The 25597-nt window shown below is 32.6% G+C and overlaps 1 protein-coding gene across 2 annotated transcripts in view; it reads right to left on the bottom strand.

The window, feature by feature from the left end:
• Nrx-1 (Neurexin 1) overlaps positions 1-25597 on the bottom strand; it is a 341164-nt gene that overhangs the window by 15207 nt on the left and 300360 nt on the right. For both annotated transcript variants that reach the window (XM_076411694.1, XM_076411693.1), the window contains 5 exons: positions 24513-24672; positions 20234-20462; positions 16289-16397; positions 9343-9534; positions 2504-2789 (listed from right to left, as the gene is read on the bottom strand). In XM_076411694.1, coding sequence (XP_076267809.1) covers positions 2504-2789; positions 9343-9534; positions 16289-16397; positions 20234-20462; positions 24513-24672 — 976 coding nt within the window. The remainder of the gene's footprint in view (positions 1-2503; positions 2790-9342; positions 9535-16288; positions 16398-20233; positions 20463-24512; positions 24673-25597) is intronic.

Raw genomic sequence — 25597 nt, 5'->3', positions numbered from 1 at the left:
CCTATTTAGCAACAAGATTATATCAAATTGGAATGTACTTTTATATAGGATAAATTGTCATAGATATACGAACTTATGATTCAAACAGATATACAATTTTTGACCATCAGCTTAGTGTTTATTTTGTACCTAATAATCTCATCTTTTCCAAAATATAATTAATGAAAACATGTTGTATAACAGGTCAATTGAAGAGTCCGTCCTGCCATAATAAAACACATTTTTGGGCAAAATTGGTTTTTTTACTCAACATCCCTCTACTTCTACTCAACAACTTCCCTTCAAGGGAGATACACTGATTATAGCGATCCTCCAACTTTTAGATACCATTTTTGTAGTACGATTTATCATTTGCTTCAAAATAGGCCTCAGTTTTGGCGATCACTTCTTCATTCGATGCAAATTTCTTCCCAGCGAGCATTCTTTTGAGATCTGAGAACCGGAAATATTCGCTGGGGGCCAGATCTGGTGAATACGGTGGATAAAGAAGCAATTCAATGTTCAATTCATGGATTTTTGCCATCGTTTTCACTGATTTGTGACACGGTGTATTGTTTTGGTGAAGCAGCATTTACTTTTTCTTCAAATGCAGCCCTTTTCGGCGATTTCTTCCTTCAAACGGTCCAACAATGCTATTTAATAGTCGCTGTTGATGGTCCTTCCTATTTCAAGGTAGTCAATAAAAATTATTCCAATGCGCATCCTAAAATACAGACGCCATAACCTTGCCAGCCGACTGTTGCGTTTTTCCACGCTTTGGAGCGAGTTTATCGTGTGAAATGATGGAGCCATGTTTCAGCCATTGTCACATATCAACGCAAAAATTCGAGTTTATTACGATTGATCATCTTCAAATACTGCTCATTCGGAGCAGTGTTTGAAGCATCAAGTCGTCTTTTTTTTTGGTCAAAAGTGAGCTCGCGCGGCGCCCACTTTGCAGAGAGCTTTCTCATACCCAAATATTCGTGAATGATATGATGTACACGTTCAGTTGATATCTTTAGAGTGTCTGTTATTTTACTCAAATTCAATTTTGCGGTCATTCAAAACCATTTTGTGGATTTTTTAAATGTTTTCATCGCTAACAACCTCTTTTGGGCGTCCACTGCGTTCACCGTCTTCGGTGCTCATTTCATCATGTCTAAACTGAGCATACCAATCCTTGATGGTTGATTTTTCAGGGGAAGTATCCGGAAACTCGGCATCAAGCCAAGTTTTTGCTTCAACTGTATTTTTCCCTTCAAAAAGCAATATTTTATCAACACGCAAAATTCTTTTTTATTAATTTTTTTCATAATAGCAACAGTTGGTTCACTCAAAATGCTATAATTCACAAACTAATGATCCGATAGCTGTCAAATTTCTACACGCATCTTTTGAGGGTTAGTGCTAACTAAAAAACATATGGATTTAATTCTAGATGGCGCTCATCTATGTGTCAGGTCGGAGACTTTTCCATTGACTCTTAATTGAATATGTAGAACTGTAGAAAGTGGTGTTGTAGGTCGTGAAAGATTTGTGTGCACAAATATGATTGTAGTAATTCAAAATTAAACATGAGCATTAGGTTAAAACGTAAGATAAGAGAATGAATATTAACTCTTTTGTAGTTATGGTTAATGTATTAGACAGAATTTAGTGATTCATTTTATGAAGAATTGTGTACACAGATAGTAGCAGAAGAAATAAAACATACAGTGATACCAAGATTACTTGACAAGTAAACACAACATCGAGGGAAATACAAACTAAACGTAAAAAGGTAAACATACTCTTGAATTAGAGTTAAATACGTTTCTCAGATATGCAATTGTTAATTAGGTGGACTAATCTTCCAGGGGGTACCACTACATAAGAAAACGCGCCTAGAAATTCTACCTCATGGGTGATGTGGAAAAGAGTACAATATAAACAAAACAAATCTAACCTACAATTTATTACACCTATCTTCTTAATTCCTTCGATATATATATATATATATATATATATATATATATATATATATTAGATATATTAGAGAATATATATATTAGATGTACTATAATGTTAAAATAAATTATATTTGATAACATTTTTGTTCAATTATTTTATTTAAATTAAGAATTTTCTTGTCTGTCAAAGCCAAACTGAACTAAAATTCAGAGTTGATGTGGCAACATTGCAATATTTCTATGTCACAAATATCCATGACGTATTACTAAAAAAACTTTGAATATACTATATGTCAGTGCGCCACAGTTCGATACAATGTAGAAACTATATAGCACTGTGTAACAACAGTTCAAACGGAAATGTAAACTAATCCCAACAGTAAAAACCAAAACACTATCTAAATTAAGTTCACGGTTCAAGAATCGCCACTACAGAGCCACCAGCACAATTGTAGCCGTCAATAGAACTCCCTTTTAAACACAGTTCCGTAACTGGAATTTCGCCTCAAAAGCTCCACTATCGCCGATATTATACCCCGAATTCCACCCCCGTTTCCCCGCAGGATACTCACCTAACAGTATCTCTAAGAGTAACGGTGCCATCGCCGACATTCACCACGTAGTTTATGTGGCCGTCTACCAATTCGACCGCGACGAAATCTTCTTTCTTACCGCCATTGAACATGATCAAACCGTTGGCCTCTCGGGTCTTGAACATAAAGTCGATGTGTATGCTGGAATAAGCCCGGAGCATCGGCAGACCTATGAACGTGTGCTTCGAACGGAAAGTAACCGGTCTATGCAAATTGTCATTGGCGTGTTTCACGAATTTCGCTGAAACTTTGATGGTCGGGAAGCCTGGAAAAGAGAATGGATTAAATTTGTGTTTGTTCGTTCGGTGCAAAGAGAATTACAAAAGGGAATGTACAAAATAAACATTTGGAATCTTAGGAAACTTTGTTTCTTTTTCACGCGATTAATAGTAAATGGTTTTTTACGTTGCCGCTTACATTAGTTTAAATTGTAGATTTACATTTAAATTCCAAAATAGTCAAAGTAATACAATCGTACGGGAACCGAACTAAGAAAATATTAGTTCTTTATATATAGTTTATAGTTTATAGCAAATAATTGTTCATCGATATATTATCTATAATATTAAAAAACGGGGGCACCTGGAGACGTAAAACTTGGCATAATATTTTGTGTAATATGCGGTATAAATACATAAATACATATGTTATATTCCGATAAAATGAAAAACGCTTAAATCAAGCAAGGAATAGCTGACAGATCTATGACACAAAATATTTAAACAAACCCAGATAGTACTCGTGTGGCTTAAGAGTTTAGCTCGTTGATAATAACGTACTACTGTCTACTTGCTGGGGCTAAAAGTTTTTTCTTAAAGTTTATAAAATAAAAAAGTGTAGTGTTCGCCAAAACTAAGTGGTTTTTTTTTGCATTTGATATGATATTAAAGCAGAAAATGATTGCTTAAAACATTATTAAACCAAGTTAATTAATTTTAAGCAGTGTTTTGTGTTACTGTCACCATTTTCCGTATTTTTGGAATTATTAGATAGATATGGCAAGTTTGGATAAAAAATGATTAAGAATAGTATAGTAACGTAAAGTTATATTTTACATATTTTTGCAAAGAAAACAAATTAATGTGTCCGCTTTATCCGACGGTATATATAGCTGTGAATGAGAAATACGACGTATACTTAAAATTCATCCCAATATATGTTACATTAACAAAATTCGAGAATAGCAAGAGTCGTCTGTATTCTTCGGTTACAAGATATTTAGATTTTCGAAATGAGCTTTTAATTTTTTATTTGATATGTAGCGAAGAAAAATAAAAAATAAAAAAAATTCTTGCTTAACGACTGTTATTAAACGATATGGTTCTGGAGATATATCAATGTACGGTTGTTAAGACTCTTCAGTGATGTTGAATTCTGATTAACTTCGTTTTTCCTTAGTAAATTAACTTCTTTATAAAGCATTAACCGAATATTGCAGATAATAAATACGCTAATTTGTGCATCAAGTGTTAAAATGTATATTACATAGAATATCAACAGTTATAAAATAGTTTCATAGAATGTTAATTCATCATTTATTGGCGAGTTGTTAGATCCTAAGAGGGATGAGACAAAGTAGAAAACAATAAATAATTAAAAGCCATAGAAGATAAACTGAAGATCAGCTGCAAGGGCGAGATCGAAGTGTAAAATAAATAAGAAAAAATAATACAATTTTATTTAAATATGTAGGTAAAAGAATAATTCTTATAATAAACCTGGTGTATGTATTGTTTTTGTAATATATATTTTAATTGAGAAATATGCCTAAAAGATAAGGACTATATGAGTGACTATATGAATACATAAATTAATTAATGACAATATGGAGGAACTAAATTGAAACTAACTACATAATTTGCAACTGCATAATTACATAAGTTTTACAAAATCAATAGTTAATTTATTGATTGACACTCCTTTTATATACATATCAAATTGTTAAACATTATTTTATTATTTTAGTATTCTAAATATCTTCAATACAAATATTTTTCTATACAAATATCAATTTCAAAATTGTTATACTCATATATTCTCTGTATTAATATAGACACGTGTACGAGTATTACTTCTTTTATTATATTATACTTATGTTTATAAAATGAAAGTAAAGAAAGATCATGTGTACTTATACTAGATGCTGTTGAGTTCCGAAAATAATCTTACTTATCAAACTTTGTTATAATTTTCAGTGGCGTAGTAATCTACATTTATTAATACTTTGTTGATTATTGAAAGTTAATGGAAATTAGATTTAATTAAATGCAATTTAAAAAATGATAGTGAGTTAAAGTTAGTGTTAGTTCTTGAGATAATTTGCATATATCTTAATATGTGTTAATATAAAGACATGTATTATTTTAATTAATGTTATATATCAAATAGGTTTATGGTCTTATCCTAAAAATACTCTGACAAGTTTTAGTAACATATAATTTTATAATTAGTCTTTGTACTCTATTATGAGAACAACTATGTGATATATAACGTCATATTGTAAGATTGGATATATCAATGATATACATTTTAAGTGTTTGTATTTTCTCTCTCATTTTACTTCTATAACACAAGTCTACACGGCTTTGGATCTGAGCAACTAAAAGCTAAGGTAAGTTAGGGGGCCCAATATAAATCAATCAAATCTGCCCGTTGTTAAAAATAGGTTCGATTTTCATAAATATTCAAGAAATTCATTAGTTTACTATTTTTTGATCATTAACGGTCATTTATTGCATTAAAAATAATAAATCAGAAATGATCAGAGGTTGAACTGAGTCTTTTATACTATGTAGGACCTCTTTAACGCATTGAGGTTCAACAGTAATCTGCTCATCATGGCTTTGCTCCAAAATTCTTGGTATAGACTTTCGATTTTCGCTATTTTTGGTGTAAGTACTCTGCTTGCTCGTCGCTTGTGTCGCCCAAGTTTTGTGGGAAACAACATGATGTCAATGCAGAACATGTATTTTGAGAGACATTCGAGTTCTATTCTTGTGGTAATTTTGCAACAAATTGTCGATTACGTGCTTGTAATCCGGTGGTCATCGAGATGGTCGAATCACACTTTGAATCGATGCCCATTCTGCCGCTCCATCAGGCGTTAAACTTTTTGTAAACTTCAATCAAATCACTCAGTTCATATTGGGAAATTAAATGCTTTTCTTCTATAGTGAAATCGCTCTCACAGCTCGCCGGTGATAAAGACGAAGTTCTTAAGGTATTTTTTGCATTTCTACCCGAAGAAATTGACAATGGATTACTTTTCGTACGCGGAACTGGCTTCGATAGTGATGATACGTTCGAATATTTATACTATGCTATATTTGTATCTATACCAACAACATTCATTGAGCAAAAGTGGCAATCATCTACACGAAGTTTTTATTCTCTCCATAATGTTGACGAAAAATCAAAAGTGCACATTTTCCACAACCAAAGTTTGACCACTTGTAGCCTTGTAGCCTTGTTTTGTACCCGTCACAAAATAATTTCGAAATCCATGGCTTGTCTATGTTTACTACAGCAAAAGCTGTACTTTTAAACTAGGTACTGAAAAAACGCATCTTGGAGTGCATTTATCATTACTTTTCTGGGTTTATGGATCATAAAACATCCAGAGACCTCACAAAACATTTTGAATCGATTTTGCTGCGTAATCTTTGCACTTTCACATGTTCCGAAGAGCAATCGCAGCACAAAAACAAATTCTAAATGATGTTTGATGCAACGTCTTCAATTGATAGCATTTATAAGAGCGCAGTGCTACCACCATTCGCGAACTCGAAAGCTAGTACTAATTTTGAGGCACGGATTGAATATCTAATTTCAAGGACTCGGATAACGTTAAGAATCGTTTTCACTTGCCGAATTTATAAACTTAGTGTGTACTTTTCAAGCTTCTAAAAATATGGTAAAATATATTCATTTAATTGAAATAAGTGTCAAAAATGTAAAGCCCGTCTACACAGTAGAAGAGCGATAGTGTATGAAGATGTGGAACTGAAAGATCAGATCATTATGAAAGCTTAAATTTGATACGATTTCGATGACTATTGATTCCAAATTTGTTTATAATACAGGGATAGTTTTAACGTTGAAAACAAAAAGGATGGAAAAAGAAAGAGACAACGCAAAAACAAACAAAAAAACTCTTATAGTTTTAAATGGTAAGCTTGAAGTGTTGGAAATGTGATATTTAAGGAAAATTTTATTTACACTCCAAGAGAATATTAGAACTGAAGTTGAACTGATTGGGATACGACAATCAGTTTGCGGTTGAGGATCGAATGAAAGGTTTTCTGTGGCAAAATCCACTTTTTGATGGATGTTATAGATATGAGTCAATGTAATAAAGAGCGATCCGATAAGTAGCAGACAGGCGCGAGATTGAAGTAAATATAAAGATGGTCGGTGATATATTGAAATTCTTGAAAATATACTTTGTATTCTTACTTGCGCTAGCTCACTAGAACCGCTTAAATGGCACCCTCCACGTTATCTGTCAAACTGATGATTTTGGATACGACTTATTTCGATCGATTCAAATACATGAATATAGAAAAATAATGAAATGTTCCCCCGACATAGTAATGAATGAAGCGTTGGGTTATTAAGAAACTCCTTTTTTTTAAATTAAATACCTATTTTTAGGGGCGGAGACTTATTTGTCTGTGAAAAATTAAGGCTGCAAAATTTAAAAAGCGAGTGTCGATCTGGAAGGAAATGTAGTACGATACTACAGAAATGGTATCGAAAAGTTGGAGGGTCGCTATAATCAGTGTATCACCTTTGAAGGGAATTATGTTGAATAAAAAAAACCAATTTTGCCAAAAAGATGTGTTTTACTATGGTAGGTCGGGGACTCAATTGACCTGTTAAGCAAGTCTACACAGAAAGTCTCACATTGTGTTTTTATTTAATTGTTCAATTTCATGTCTCAGTTAGAATGTAAGTTTATTGAATTTACACTTGATAGGAATTACTTGACTCTGATATGATATGCTCACCTAGTTTTTATTAAAAAAAATTAAATTATTTTTCGAAGTATATTCATGCATTTGTCAGTTCTTGAGATTTAACTGTTTAACATCTAACTTACGATACATCCTCAAAACTATAGCGGGAATATCTTGATTAATGATAAATTACAAAAATGAACGTTTGTTCTCGGTGAAGGAGGAGAAGTAATAAAGCCGATTTATAAATAGAAAGAAAAGGAAAAGAATATATATTAAAGGAAACATAAATCCTGGATGATTAATGAATGGATTCGTTTATCTAAAAGCTTGGATTAACACCCTTTACGCAATCTGCAAGGCATCAACGACATCGTTACGAACGATCCCTCATAAATTCGGCCCGTAATTAATGGAGAATCCGCGTCAATTTTCGCGACGAGACAACAAACTTTTTTAAAAAGTTTCTCTGTCGCGATTGTTTTGACAAAACAGCATTAAAGTATCGAAAGTGGGGGGGAGATACGGCTTGCTGATGGAAGATTATAATTTGCGGTTGGTTGAGATTACGAAAAAAGTTTTAATTATATGAAACGAGGAAGTCGGAATGACAATTATGATGGCGAATCATAAGACAAAAAAGAAGATTAAAACATATTTTTCGTCAAGTTTTTTAATTTATTCTTTTTTGAACCAGATTGTTTCTTAATAAGGAGCTTGTTTAAATATAATAAATATAATAAGGAAGTATATATATATATATATATATATATATATATATATATATATATATATATATATATATATATAATAAGTAGGAAATTTAGTATATTGGCGAAGGCCAGTAATTATTTACTGGGTATGTGCCCATTAGTTTCTCAATACGTGTACTAAACTTATGGGAAATAAAAGAGGCTCAAATGTCACATTATGAGGTTGATAGCAATGTAAATAAATATCCTCATATTCTGAAAATTCATAAGAACCCGTTTCACCTAAGAAAGAATGTCACAATGTAGTATTTTTCTCTCCAGAAGTATCAGCAAATCACTCGCATAAAGGATATAATGCGAAGTATGTTTAGTATCATCTAATTCATTTCAATCTGTATTATAATTTGGTCAATTTTGAATTTTAAATTGGTTTATAAGAAATCTTTTGAGAACAAACCATGTATTAGGGATTAATTTGTGTAAATTAGAGAGGAAACATACTTATATTTTTTAATAGAATGGGTAGTTCTTCTACACATTTCAACACTGGACTTAAAAGAGCTCGATATATGGATTCTGCGTTCAGTACCAGCAACATTTGTTAAATTTATTAAAATACTAGGACTGGTTAATGGCGTTAGTGATAGTTTTTCATCTGTGTATGCTGCCGACATGAATAAGAAAGTGGTGTTGATCATAATCATCCGCTATGAGGTACTTCATTTGTTCAGACAAGCTATCATCAACTTTATAGCGGACAAATTAATATTGAAAAGCAAGCATATGATTCCATAATGACATGATACATAATATTAATTGAATTAATTTCTAATCCTTCCGTTTTATGGAATTTAGCAACATATAATGAGGCACTTATCTTTTAGCTTCTATGTAGATTAATTTACAGTTAGAGTAGACGAACTGTTTTGATATTGAAAATTCCATAAGAAAATTTAGAAAAATACTTTTATAAGAGCTGTTAAGAACCTGTTAATTTTGACCTCATTTCGAAATATGGACGGCTACTCCAATATTAATATATTTGTAATTAATAATATAATTTCACAGATATGAAGATAACAAAACTTGAGAATTTTTTTAGAATATTTTAGAATTTTTTTATATTTTAGAATAATTGCTCACTCACCTGAAATAGATTGTTCCGTACTTAATGCTCTTGCTAATTCGATATAAGGTATGTTGTTGAAGTAGAATTGCTGAATGTCGCCCACAAAATTGGGAACCGTCGTTGACATGCTGATTTCTTCTTCGACATGATAGAGTCCTCCAATGTGTATAGTTCTCCATTGAAGTGTTGTGTATTTACCTTGAATTTCAGCTGAAAAGAAATATGTATTTTGTAATGAATTGTTATACATAATTGTTTTTCTTTTACTTGATTCGCATGTTTAAAACGTTTTAAATAACCCATTAAATTATCTATCCTAAATGCTTGTCTTTAAGTGAGATAGTAACTTGTTCAAACTTTCGCTTATTAAAATTCCTCTTACTAAATCATTGTGCTTTACATGTGTGTTGGTTTTATTTATAGATATTTAATGCACACATCAATATTTGTCAAATAACAAAATGTACTAAAATCCATGAATATTTGGCTTAAGGGGAATACAGTATAAGGTCTAAAAATTCGATTTTTTTCAAATCTTCAAATATTCTTAGCCCTTTGACAATATGCTATTAAGAAAACTTTTCTAAATTTAAATTATTTTTTGAGATATAGCTGTTTTACTGATGTGGTATCTAAACAGTTTTGGTTGGACAATTCCCCGATGAACAGATATTATGCTATTGCCGCTCAACCGTTGCCATCGACTTCAACACAAAAATGAAAGACAATTTTTCATGGTTATCGTGTGATATCAAAACGGTGTTTATTTGAAAATGTCCAGGAGGGATATTAACTGAGCTCAACCACTGTATCAACTGGATATTCTGATTATTATTCATTGGAGCGTATTCAGAGCCCGATTTGGTAAAAAACTAAATCATTTCATTTGCTGAAATAGAAAATTAGTCTCCAAATTAGAATGCCTCAAAAATTTGCATTTTTTTAGATGAAATTCGAGATGAATGGAGGTAGGACCAAATATTAGTGAGTGACGGGCTTTGAATAATTTTTTCAATTTTGATTAATAGCTAACCGACCAATTTAATTGGTATTCCAATTAGCATATTTTATAAATATTTCCTTTAACTATATGCTTATTTATGATCAGAAAATATTTAAGGTATACTTTTTATGAATATATTATTGCAAATTAGTCAATACAAATGATAGTACATTCATAATAAGTGATTAAATTTTAATCAATTGAGAGCCAATAGAGTAATAATTGAAAATCGGATTTAATCGGAGTAAATCAGCTTATGTTATTTAAAATGTATACATCGACTAACGGTCAATCTCGCATAATAGGTTAGTATATTATTGTTAGTCCTCGCAGCGTTAGAAGGATAATATCAAATCGTTAATCCTTCGAATTATTTGGTACTGGTCCATAAAAGAACCTGTCTTTTTTAAGTAAGTCATTACTTAATAACACAGGACTCAAAATATTTTGCAGATGACACGGAAAATGGTGTTGTGGTTTCCAGTTTGAAAGTTTATTGGTTTTACTGCAACAAATTTAACTCTAATCCAAACAGCACAATACCCCAAGTTCATGACATCTATGTATGAAATCTAAGAATTCCTTTGTACACTGGTTAATACTGGCTGTTTGTGCACCTCAAAAAAGCTTCATTCATTCAGCGAATCAGCGAAAAAAAATCGTACAAATCAATTGAATTTATTTTTGTCTAAACGTCGTTCTCTTACTGGCTATGCTCGGAACTTAATGTGGTTGATACTATTAAATATTAAGTTCTTGTTTTTTTTGTATATACTTTTAACGTGTTGCAGCTGCGCTGAATAATTAATGTGGGCACTGGGAAAAGCTGTAACAAGAAAAGAACAATATAATGTTAGATTCAGCAAAGAGAAATCATCCACATGCGAAGCGGGTGACGAATCAAAATCACTTTAATGATGATTCTATTTGAAATCAAATATATAACATATACGAGAAAAGTTAGCAGTTTTTTCGAGGTTGTTAAGGTTGCCGGAGAGATAAAAGTATAGAATAGCTAGTTGTGTTTGTAAAATTCAAATAGTTATTTCCCAAAACATCGATTTTATATATCCGCGTTTTAATAGCTTTATGGCGGTATTTTGGATCCCTCCGGTATATTACCAGACAGTTTTTGTTCACATTTTGGTATCGCTACTAATTGACTATTAGGTAGAAGAGAAGGTGATTGGCAAATGCAGTATACTTAGGCCCATAATAAAGATCGCCTTTGTTAACTTAAATTGTAATTAATCCAAATAAATTAAGTAGTGCAAAATTAAAGTGTTTCGATAATTTGCAAGAAAGTTTAGCTGGAAAGGTCAGCTGTGATCAAGCAGGGCACAAGGTGGATTAGCAACAATCAACAAGCAAAAGGGATCCAACGGCAGTTCGCTAAAAGGGCTATCGAAGAAGTTTGCCAACGACGAAGAGAGAACTAGTTTTATATATATATATATATATATATATATATATATATATATATATATATATATCTCAGAAATATGAGGATCTTTGAGTGAGAACTATTTGAAATTACTTGGTAAATATAAACTAAATGTGTGTGTTTAAATCTTTTTTTAAAAATTTATTTTTAATTAAAATTTTAATATTACCAAAAAGTCCCACTTAGCATTTGTAATAAATCTTGTTGTAATAAATGATAAAAAAAACTACAATTGAAGTGCGAGCCAGGGAAGTAACGTGGACCAGTGGAATAACTTATAATCGGTAGGCTACGGACTCATATTATCACTATCGGCATTCGCTATAAGCATATGTAACAAAATTTATGAATATGTAAGACTTTGTTATGTTCATTTAAGTGAACTAAGAGAACTAAGAATAACGGAATTAAGAGAGGTAATAGGTAATATAAATTAAGGCATGTTCTAATTTGGTTCAATAATTCTTTGATGTCATATTTATAATTTACTTCTGTTGTTTCCTAAATTATTTGTCGACAAAAAATATCTCCAGTAAGCCTGACCGAATCGAAGAATGGCCGACAAAAAAATTCGCCGATATAAAACGTGTAAATAAAAAAGAGCCTCTCTCGGTGAAGATTGGCGACCGGCGAATAGTAAGCAGCCCATTAAAATAAATCCCGATCCTGGTCTTTTGCATAGGCGAGATTAAAGTGGATGGGGGATTTTCAAATGCTATTTTATTCGGTGCATGCTTTTCTACTCCTAATGGTTTTGCAGCGGGCGATATTTACTTGAGAACCGACCGGCAAGATGAAAAAAAAAGAACGGAGCGCGAGGACGAGTCCTGACCAGAAATATAGAGCAGATCCTTATTCTATCTCAGATTACAAAAGATTCCTTTCGGATTGCTTTTGGAAAATTAAAACAGCTGAAAAAGAGCTGGGGAAAAACGGGTTATATTTCTTTCACTGTCGCTTTGTGTGCAAGAAAGTGAGATATTTTTGAATGCGCATAATATTAGTGTAATGGTTTTCATGTATAGCTAAAGTCAGGGTCTGTATTTTCTAATTACGTTCGTTATTCCGTTGGAGCTGAGATATTATATGATATTAGTTTCATTATTCTTAATATTTGTCCACATTATATATCAACTGCGTTAATTAAAAATATATTTTTATCTGAAAATAATCTTTGAAAAACCGGCTTGATGCGATTGTCGAAATAGATTTTATAAGCACAACTGTTAAGCACACTAATTGATTTCGAACGTGGCATATCACTTAGTTTTTCCAGTACTTTATTTGATTTAGAGATATTTTTGAATCCGCATAATAATACTGTAATAGCTTTCATGTGTAGTTAGTCAGTATCTGTATTTTCTAATTACGTTAATTAATTAATAAATTAATAAATAGTATCAATAATTAATTAATTTATTAATTACTCATAATTACTATTATTCATACGTTTAATTATTTTTGTTATATTTTAGAATCTCCATTTTACTGACTAGGATTTATCTGGACTGAACCTACTACTATTTAACGTGGGCTCCGAATCACGGTCCTCGGCATTAATCATACCGACTGGCAAGTGACTCCTGCACTCTTGCCTAAAGGTGATCACAAATGTTAAAAAATCAACAAACATAAGTTGATTGGCCCAGGAGAATTGGAACCCGCGACTATCGTAACAGCAGGGGGCCGCCTTTAGTTTACCTTTGCGCCAGCCAAGCCGGCATACCTTCAATTTATAAGCAATATCTATAAGTTTAAGTTTAAAACAATGTAAATTGTAAGCGAAAAAAGAAAATATTATGTAAATTTTAGAGAAACTCCGATATTGTTAATAGTATATGTCTTCATACAGTATACTGTATAGTTACCGATGTACTATGGATGGTTAGTTAGGATCCCATTAATATATCTAGACATAAAGCTAGAAATTTCTAAGTGGGGACAATAAGAAATAAAGGTTTCGGGACGATCTACTGCGTAAGACTCTGAAACTTTAACAAGCGAAATATCTACATTTTCCACAATTTTCAAGTGCTCTATATCCATTTAAAGCAACCAGCTAAAAATTTCTCTAGCCCTCTAATCGATCTCTTTCTCTTAATAACATCAGCATCACCGGACGAACGTGGTCCAATCACCAATGTGGTAAAGAGACCGTCACAGTTACCAAAAGTGTTAAAGTAAACAGATCTGGGTTAATAATAGGTCATACACTCTTTGTATTCGCCAACTCTGCCCCGTTTTATGTATCCGCTCAATCTCATCAACAATGATCAATGATCTGTAGTCTAAATGCTGAAGCCATCAGATAGTCAGAGTCAGAAGCAGATTAATTACTTTGAATAGGTACGAGATAATGGAGACGTATTCTTGTTGGTAAAATACATTAGAGAGGAGAGTATTGATACTGCTCAATACTAAGTTACTGCGGTATTTCAATATTCATTAGTATGTTGCAGCGCACTGAATATTACTATGCGGACTGTGACTAAATATCTCAAAAAGTGATAAACTAAAAGTGAGTAAGTCCTAAATTTACCGAAAAGAAACCCTCCTCATACGAAGCTGGTGACGAATCAAGATCACTTGATGTTAGCTTTATCAGTGATGACATTTATGAAATGTATAAAAACAATGAGTAGTTTTTTCAATATAAACATAATATAATACAATTATTTCGGAAGAAACTTTTTCGTTAGAAACTGTAAAATGTCTGGAAAACTTAGAGTTATGCCGCTATGTTAGTGATGTAGATTCAATTGTAATCCCTTCATACACTGTTGGGAAACATGGCATTTAAATGGTGTAAATATAACCCACGAAGAGCTTTAATGAAACTTATTTCTTTTGAGAAGATATTTCTTTTAAAATAATACAATTTTGAAGGAATGCAATAAAATAAGAGAACACTTGTTCTTTAAATGTTTGTATTTAAATGAGATATGCATATTTCAAAGTTGAACACATTGGGTAGCTCAAAATGATAATAAAAATAGCGTAAAAACAATAAAAGTTGATGGAAACAGTCAAAGGTTAGAGTAATATTTGACTTAATTTTGTCGGTTTTATGTCATAATATTTATTACTAATTAATTGCAGATATATTGTTTTTCATGTTGGGAACAACACTGGCTTAATTTCTGGAGCACAGATAGTGTTTTCTTCCAAGTCCAACGACGACTATGACAATAATCAACTGTTAAGGTACCAGGAAGAATAGTCAGTTATTGTTATGGGCAATGCACCGTACTATGATATACTGGTGGGAAAGATTCCAACAAGTACATCGACAAGAGCTTTTATTAGGAAACACATTACGATACAGTTTTGACGAAACGACACTAAAGAGTAAATTATTTCAAATTGGCACTCGGTAAATATAAACTAAATGTATAAATGTGTTTTATGTAATTTACTTTTTTTAGAAAAATGATTGAAGAAGATATTTGGCAGATAGATGCCAGAACAATATGACCACAGATTATTATTACGTTTTCCTTCTTGTCGCTGCATATTTAATACAATTGAATTTATTTGTAGTATGGTAAAACTACTACAAGAGGTATGCAGATCGAGAAGGATATAACACAAGCAAGAACTAATTAGAATATATGAAGAGAAGCACTATTTACAATAACCCCTTCGGTTTTGGTAAACTCCATCAGGCATACTGAAGAAGGATTTGATAAATGGTGGAACAAGTGTTAGATGGATTGAAAACTAATAGCTTAGTTATTGATTTGCATGGCGACTTAGAAAGTGACAGTGACTGAATGAAACTATTCGGGTGTGAGATTATGATCTAATGTTGACAATTGCTGAGATAGGGCGATGAGAGTGGGAACAACTAAAAGTAAGCATATAATTGATAAAAGGTAGTAAAAAAGTAAAAAGTAAAACTGGGTGCATAGATGCTAGTTTTGTTAAGAAAGTTGTAGATAGGTAGTAATAGGAGAAACTAAGGAAACAAGAACAAAACATGAAAGGTATTTGAAAACAAAAATACATTATTTGGATATATAATTGTTCATTAGATGTACTAGGGGATACCACTGTATAAAATACGCGCCTAGTACTCTACCACATAGGTGGTGTAGAAAAGGATTCAATGTTAATATAATAAAACACAACTCTAACCTACAAACTATTGAGACTGTTGTAATGTAAAATTCGTTTCATTATTTAGATTACTATATTATTAGACTAAAGCCCAAAGTTGACGAGGCAACATTGGCACATTTTGATGTCATAAATTTAGATTACGTGAGTTTACTGTTTTATTGAACGGGCTATACAATTTTGCAACTTCTCTCTCTCTCTCTCTCTCTTTCTCTCTCTCTCTCTCTCTCTCTCTCTCTCTCTCTCTCTCTTAAACACTACCCATTTTCAAAATTCCCGGAAACTTATTCCAGGTGTCTTCCTTTTTTATAACCAAACGAGTGTACTAGAGTAAACTCTAAAAGTAGTACTAAAAGTATTAATAAAAATTAATTAATGTAATAAATAATTGAACTTACCTCTTATAGGGGATTGATTGTCAAGCTGCAACTTGAGATTCGACCCTCTTCTCGACAATCTCACCGTGTGCCACTCGTTGTCGTTGACATTCTGTCCGGCCAATAATATCTGAAACAAGACGCACCCATTAAAGATCCCGGACAGGAACACGCCCCTTAAAAAGAATCTATCGCGAACTCCATCCCCTCGGACCCGTTCCGAATTCTATTTTAACCGGTTTTTCCTCGGCGATTTCTTCACGATCTCTCGGCTCGGCTCGTATACTCAGCACCCGGACGGAATCCGGCTTTGTGAAGCCGTCGACGGAATTCCGATTATCAATTTACGACCTGGATGGAATATGGTACGTGCCAGAAATTTGTTTATCCAGGGACATGCGAATTCTTTTCGATCATTTACTTTTTATCAGACATGTTCTTGGCTGCTCGGTGAGCTTATGGCGTACAAATGGTGGTTATTTGGTGGTTAGAATTAGATTCACTTGGGAGGAGGTACGAGGAGTCGTCGAGTTTGGTTTATCTAGTAATTACGATTTTTATTGGATGGTGTATTTAATCACGTTTATTTCTTAGGTTAAAAATCTTTAAGGTTTTTAATTATAATAAAAATACATTTAATATCGATATATTATTTGACAAGATATATATCGATTGCCACTTCTGGATTTTCGAAATAAAAAAAGGAGATTCTTTTACCTTTCCAAATATTTCACCAACAGCACAATTGAAAATGTTACTATATATATAGCACTGACGAACAATTCTGGTATTTATAAATCGCATATTTCTAACAGGTTAAATGAAAAGTCCACGGCCTGACACATAGATGGCGCTACTAGAAATAAACTCATATGTTTATTAGTTAGCTCTAACCCTTAAAAGATGCGTGTATAAATTTGATAGCTGTCGGATCATTTTGACTGAAGCAAGTTTTGTTATTGTGAAAAAAATGGATAAAAAGGAATTTCGCGTGTTGATAGACTATTGCTTTTTGAAGAGAAAAAATACAGTTTAAACAAAAACTTGACTTAACGCCGACTTTCCGGACACTGCCCCTGGAAAATCAACCGTCAAGGATTGGTATGCTAAGTTAACACGTGGTGAAATGAGCACCGAAGACGGCGAACGCAGTGGTCGCCCAAAAGAGGTTGTTACCGATGAAAACATTTAAAAAATCCACAAAATTATTTTGAGTGACCGTAAATTGAAACTGAATGGAATAACAGACACTCTAAAGATATCAACTGATCGTGTACATCATATCATTCACGAATATTTGGGTATGGGAAAGCTCTGTGCAAAGAGGGTGCTGCGCGAGCTCATTTTTGACTAAAAACAACGACGAGTTGATGCTTCGCAGTATTCGAAGATGATCAAGCGTAATAAAAGTGAGTTTTTGGATCGATATGTGACAATGGGTGAAACATCGCTTCATCATTTAACTCCGAAGTCCAATCGACAGTCATCCGAATAGATTGCACACGATGAAGTCGCTCCAAAGGGTGGGAAAATGCACGAAAAATGCATGAAACAGCCGGCTGGCAAGGTTATGGTATCAGTATTTCGGCATGCACATCGAATAGTTTTCATTGATTACCTTGAAAAAGGAAGGACCAACAACAGCGACTATTACATAGCGTTATCGTACCACTTGTAGGTCGAAATCGCTGAAAAACTGCCGCATTTGAAGAAAAAGAGAGTGCTGCTTCACCAACATAAGGCACGGTGTAACAAGTCAGTGAAAACGATGCCAAAAATCCATGAATTGGGCTTCGAATTGCTTCCTCATCCACCGTATTCTCCAGATCTGGCCCCCAGCGACTATTTTCTATTCTCAGATCTCAAAAGAATGCTCACTGGAAAGGAATTTTCGTCAAATGAAGAGGTGATCCCCGAAACTGAGGCCTATTTTGAAACAAAGGACAAATCGTACCACAAAAATTGTATCGAAAGGTTGGAGGGTCGCTATAATCAGATTATCGCCCTAGAAGGGAATTATGTGGATTTTTCTATGGTCGGTCGGCGACTCCTCAAAGGCCTGAAAAATTCTTCAAAACATTATAATTATAGGTAATAAACCCGCAAACGTTGTTTTATCGCTATGTTTTAATACATTTTAAATCGTCGCGGTTTTTATTGAAAATATTTTTTGCGCGTTGCATCTGCACTGTATATTATTACAAACACGCTCTCTAGAATACCTCACAAAATAAAAAACAATATAACTTTAAATTCACCAAAAAGAAACCGTGTTTATACGAAACAAGTGACGATTCAAGATCAGCGTCATGTTAGCTGTATCAGAGATGAAATATACGAAATGTATAAAAACAGTAAGTAGTTTTTTCAATCGAAACATAATTTAGTAAAATTTTTTCAGAGAAAATTGTTAGCCTGGAAAATATCCATATTGACTTTTCATTGATATAACATTTACTGCTATTTGAGGGATGTAGAATATCCTTTTATACACTGTTGGGTAATATAGGATATAAGTGGTGTAAAGATAACCCACGAAGGGTTTTAATGGAACTTCTAGAGAGTGCTTTTAAAAGAATATAATTTTTAAAAACATTTAACAAAATGATGGAAGAATTATTATATCAATTTTGTTATATATTTAAATGAGACATAAATATTTCAGAATGGTACATTGGGTCGCTCATGGCAAGATGATAATAAATATAGTGTAAGGATAACAAAAGATGATGGAAAAAGTGAAACGAACTAACTATCGATTAGGTTTTGTTAGTCATAATATTTATTAATAATTCATTGCAGAAATATAGTTCTTCATGCTGGAAACAGTAATGCTTTTATTCCTGGTGCACAATTAGTGTTTTCCTCTAAGTCCAAGGGTGACTACCATTGAGAAATGAGCCATAACGTGTTTTTGCAGTAGTTGCAGTAGTTGCAAAATCAGCTTTTAAATTACTTGGAGGAACCATCAGTTATTGTTATGTACAATATACCATATCTACCATACATATAGTACAGTGGTTGGGAAAATACCAACAAGTGCATCCACAAAGGCTGCAATTAAGAAATGGCTTAAAGTACATAAAATAAGTTTCGAGGAAATCGTGTTTAAGAATTAACTATTTAAAATTGTTGCTCAGTAAATATGTATGAAATATTAAATTGTATTTTATGTAATTTACTTTTTTAGAAAAAAGCCCGAGATAATATACATGGTAGATACCTAGTATCAGATTACTGAACGTTATGGCCAGAGTATTATGTCTTCATCCTTATAACTACATATTTAATACAATTAAGTTACTGTATCCTATTAAGTTGCTATGGAGTACTGCAATAGGCATTCACGTAGAGAGATTCAAACCAGAACTGTCTGGATTTATGGAAAGAGGCATTGTCGAAAATAACACCTTGGGTTTGTGTGAGCTCGTTCAGACAGATTGAAGAAGAAATTGACAAGTGGTAGAATCTTGAGCAAGTTTTTTATAGATTGGGAATAAACAGCTTGGCTATTAACGTGATTAGTGTTTCTGAAAGTTACAGTGATTGAATAAAACTTAATGAATGTTGGTTTATGATTCAATGCTGACATTTACCAAGTCAGGGTGAAGAAAGATGTACAACTGAGAGTTGCTGCAGCAACATTGCGATGTTTTGACAGGTCACCCGTGTTACTACTGTTTTGAATAGCCTATACATATATATTTCGCCAATTGATTACAGAAAATCGAAAAGCAGTTAGAAATCGAGAAAAATAGTCCATTGATATTCATCGAGTGGCGGCTCGAGATCTCGATTTCCCGCACACATAGCACCGAAACAAAAAGAAAACCCGTAATCTGAGAACTAAAATAAATTTATCGCCGAATATTATTTCAAAGGGGCGTTCCGTAACGAAAATAAACTGCAAAAGACGGGACCCCATCCCGAACCGAAGATAACGGATATTTATAAGTAATTCCTGACCTTATCTTTTTCGCGGTCCTCCTTCTTTTTCTCCTTGACGTCGAGTCTCAGGGCCAGCCGAATCCTGCCGGCGGCCACCGCTAATTCGATTCTGTCCCCGGTCTCGATCGTGCTCGAGATCAGCAGCAATCCCAACGGCTTACTGGTCCTGAATCGCAAAATAATGTCTTCCGTTTGGGTCACCATCTCGGCGTCCATCGTTACCGCCATGTGCGATGATCCGTTGAAGCTGTCAAAGGTTGAGGGAAGAACAAAAAAAATAAATTCAGATGTTTTCCTTTTAACCGACTTACTTTTATGACTCTAAGGGATTTGCGGGTTAAGAAGGGGACTATGCGTTGGGATTTGACAATACAGAATGGCATTTATAAATACTATAGTGTTCAATAAGATCGCGGATATTTATTCTTCAATATTTGATTATGATTACTTATGTATCATACGTAACATGGAGCTAAATCCGAATAAGCCATATATTGCATTTATGAGTTATATGAAAGTGGTTATTTTTCATTAATGTTTTCAAATAACTGATTCAAATTGACACAATAATAACATATTTTATAGTCCATTCCAAATAACAGTGAAATCACCTTATCACAAATTCGAATGTATTGCCTATTGAAGCTTGTAAATGCGTTTTGATGAGATTTTTAAGATGAGATAGAATGCTGTCTAAAGCGTCCGGACGTGTAATTGAGTTAGTCTGTAAAATTCGCTGGGTTGTCAAATGTATGCAAAACTCCTCAATACATTAGTGATGATAATTGGAGGTTTTATAAAGAGACAAATGTTGTTTCGACGCTTTGCTTGTTTTAACAAATTTCAAATCGATACTTAATATTTGTGATTACTCTGATTGAAAATGTAGAAGCCAATAAATAGTCAGTCAGAAACAAATTACGTCTTTAATCAATAACTCCGAACAGGATGTATTGGGCGCTTCTCTTACCAGAAAAATGCGTTACAGAGGTAAGTATTGATACTATTAAATATTAGGTTGCTGGGGTTTTAATTGGAAATATTTTTGTTGTGTTGCAGCTGCACTGAATATTAGTACTAGAGTCTCTCAAAAAAAGAAAAAAAAAAGTTGTATTCACTGAAAATAATGCGTCTACAAACCTTGAAATTATTTCTGTTCGAGATTGAATTTAGGAAGTACGTAAAAACAGTCAGTAGTTTTTTTCAATATGAACATACTCGATACAATTATTTCAGAGGTATATCAGGAAACATGGGGATATGCAGCTTTTTGAGGGATGTAAGTCGAAGGTCTGACTTGAAGGATAGGCTGATACGAAACATAGGATTTAAATAATTTAAAGATAATCCATGAAGAGGTTTAACCGAACTTCCAGACATTGCTTTAAAAAAATAGAATTTTTAAAAGCATATAATAAAATTAATATAATAATAAGCATATAATAATATAATAATAAGCATATAATAATAAGGAAGATTTCTTATTTTAATTTGGAACATAGATATTTGAATACGAAGCATTAGGCCACCCTTGGCAAGTCTCTAATAAAAATAAAGTAGAGACAACAAAAGCTTCTTACAAATCTTCAACAAAAGAGTTTCTTAGTAACTAATATTTTTAAATAATTCATTGCAAATATTTTGTTCTTAGTGCTAGAAACAGGAATGGAAACATGACAGGAACGGAAAGGAATTTATTCCTTGAGCAGGGTTAGTTCTCCAAGTCCAAGAACGATTACTGTTAGAGTTTTTTTTAATGGACTAATGGCCATTGTTGGTCACGTTTGTAAATGTATATTTAGGGCATAGAATACCCTTTTTGGAGCTTACTTTATCACCGCCACCGCAACCCGAATCCTGGTTAATACACTTAGAATACTTTCCAAGATTAATGAAAATTTTATGGGAATTTTTGTAAATCCGTTAATAGGGTAATTTTCTTGGAAAATATCATACACTCTAAAGGTGGGATAAGTAAACCCACCACGTTGCGATGCATCTAGAGAACATTATATATATGATCTTTCACGTATCAAGAGGTCGAATTGAAAAGACCTATGTTAGAAAACCATCGCCTTGATTCAATTCAATGCAAATAGTTGATTAATAAATTAGTAGTAAGTACAGTGTTATATCCAAGTCTAGCTGTAAGCGGCTGCTGTCAAGCAATCAAGGCAAATTAAATGTAGGATCAGTTTATGAATTGCAGATGTTAACAATACAGATTAATAAAAGGGTTGCCACCGCAGTTTACTAGTAGAGTTTTACTACAGTTTTATTGACAACTACCATGAAGAAATAAACCATTTTTTCTCTGGTTTGAATAGCAGTTGTTAAGGAACTAGGAGGAACAATTAGTTATTTTTATGGATAGTCCACAATACCATAGCATACTGGTAGAAAAGATTCCATCAATTGGATCGAAAAAGGTTGTAATTAAGATAGCCAAATATATACATAAGATACAAATATACCATAGATGGCTAAAGAATATTCATTTAAATCGAATTGTTATGGGATGTGGTAAATAACTGCTACAACAGACATTCAGGTCGAGAAAGATATACAAGCAAGAACTGTTTGGTTTGGAAATTAACAAGGTAGTTATTGACTTGAATAGTGGCTCAGAAAGTGACAGCGACTGAATTATAATTTTTGTTATGGGCATTTGGATATTATGTTATAGATAAGAGTGAAAACAACATTAAATTAGTATATAATTAATATATAGTAACTGTAAAAATCGTAGAGTGCAAAAGATTTGTGTGCGTAGATAGAATGTATGAAAGGAGAAGGAATACTAATTTTTTTGCAGATATGGCAAATGCATTGGAGATAACATATAACTTTGTCAAGTAAAACGTACATAGGTGGTAACAGGGGGTGTATTAGTATGATTTGACATGGAAACATAACAACGAACGAAACAAGAACTAAATATAAAAGGTAAATATGCTCTGTAGTGAGAGTAAAATACATTACTTGGATATATAATTGTTAATTATATCTGGCCTCCAGGGGATACCATAGGTGGTTTGAAAGAGAGTTCAATGTAAATATGATAAAACAAGTCTAATCTACAAACCATTGTGGCTATATACTTAATAGTTTAAGTCCTGCGTTAATATATGCATTAGGTGTACTAGAATGTTAAAATAAATTATATTTTATAATATATTTATTTCAATACTTTGTTTATATTAGAATATTGTTATATATCAAAACCAAAGTTAAAAAAGTTAAATGAGGCAAACATCGCGACTCTGTGATATTTTAAAATTTGATGACCTGATTTTACTGTTATTTTGGACGGACTATATATATGACGCTAATATGCTTATTATGTGAAAAAAAAAGCCTTATACAGTTTTTAAATAAAATACCTAATAGTCCCTCATATGATTAAATATATTTTACACGTTCTCTCTATGAATTCTCTGACCTTTTCAGATGTGGCCTACACACGAAATGCCAACGCTATGGCGTAATACTGAAAATGTTTAATCGCGATTAAAATGACAGAATTTCGCTAAATAATGTACGCTTAGTAAATTTATTTTTAGCGTGTGAAATTTTTACCTTTTAACTTAACGAAATCATTTCTCAGCCGAAAACCTAATGTTCTAGACACGATGCTTAACATTAACTGCTTAATATATAAAGTTCTACGTTTTGATTAATGGGATTGTTATTTACGACTATATAAAAGTATAGAAAATGTTTGAAATATGTTTTATTCAATTTATTTTTCCTCTTTTAATTTATTTTTAATGTCCCTTCTAGCGACCCGTGTGGTTAGTACGAGGGTGGCATATATATTTTGAGGCTTGGGAATACAAATGTTGTTATACTCCATCTGACGTTTCAAAATTGAATAACTTTTTTCAGAAAATTCTGATTGGGGCATAAATTGTATTGTTTCCAGTGATTTTAAAATTTTGTCTCAGCCATAAAAGTGCATCGATCAAGTTATTTGGTTATTTGGTCGGTAATTGGACAAAAGTTACTTCAATCAAGGTAGAAAAAGTGTTATGAAGAAGAGAGAGTGTTAACATATAGTCCAGAAGCACGCAGAAGTGTATTTTTCATTATGGAGCATACTTCAAACAATAATAACACCATATGCGTCAAAAATTATCTGTTTTGTCATTACTAGGTTCAACATATAAACACTAGTCCTCGTATTCATATTATTATATATATTAAGACAAAATTGGTTGTAATATATAATTGGACTAAACATTACAATTACGAATCCTTGTATAATAATATTCAATAAATAATAACTGATATTTACTTGAGTGTGGCTGCTTCTTTACCACATGTCGGTCCTGTGAACATTGTATTGGTGCAGTCGCAAATGAATCGGTTCCAACCTTCCATGCAAGTACCACCGTTAAGACAAGGTTGAGAGGGACATTGCTGTGGCTGGGTGTGACACAGAGTTCGTATCGATCCTGAAACAGAACACAAAGTTTAATTATTTGTGCGTATGGGATATTCTTATATTATGCAATATATTATTTTATATCTTTTAAATAGGCTGTAACATATTTTCATATTAGAAAATTTTATATTTAATGCCCTTGAGTGTAAAAATAACTACATATGGTCTATCCAAAGAAGTTTTGTACATATGTCTTCAAGATGTTTAATGTATTACCTGCCACGATTTGTAAATTCTAATAATTAATAATTCATTGCAGATATATTGATCTTTATGCTGGAGGCAGGAAATGTTAATATCTCCTTCGGTTTGGATGAACTATATCAGACACATTGAAGAAAATAGTGACACATGATGGAATTGTGGAGAAATGTTAGACAGATTTGAATTTACCAGCTTAGTTATTCATTTGAATTAATCTTTCTGAATAAGATATTATTTATTGCTGCCAATTTCTAAGGTCGATGAGAGTGGAAACAAGTAAAGGTGAGTATTTAACTAACATATGATCACTGTAGGAACTATTATTGTGGATAGTAAAAGAATTATATGCACAGATGTGTGTAATGGTTCAGAATATACATGAGAATTTGATTAAAATGTATCAGAAGAGAAATAACACTAACTGTTTTGTAGATATGGCAAATATATTAAAGAGAATGCCGTGATTGAATCTGTTATTATCAAGGCTTATACAGATATTAACAGAGCATACTAAGTAGTATTATCTTTATATTATAACGACTTGACAAGTAAATACATCATAGCAGGAAACAACAGCTAACTAGAACTAAGATAGTATTGGTTTTAAAATATTCCCTGGTCATGTGCTCGTGAAACTTCACCCTAATTGAACCATTATGGGGAGTTTTAGAGCACAGGGCGATAAGTATATTTCCATTTCCAACATCACTGAAGCGATTGACGGATATTTT

The sequence above is a fragment of the Rhynchophorus ferrugineus genome, unplaced genomic scaffold (genome assembly GCF_030347505.1).
Source record: "Rhynchophorus ferrugineus isolate W39M unplaced genomic scaffold, kcgeb_rfMv2 rfM8, whole genome shotgun sequence".
NCBI classification, from domain to species: domain Eukaryota; kingdom Metazoa; phylum Arthropoda; class Insecta; order Coleoptera; family Curculionidae; genus Rhynchophorus; species Rhynchophorus ferrugineus.
This window is presented reverse-complemented; position numbering and strand designations above follow the sequence as displayed.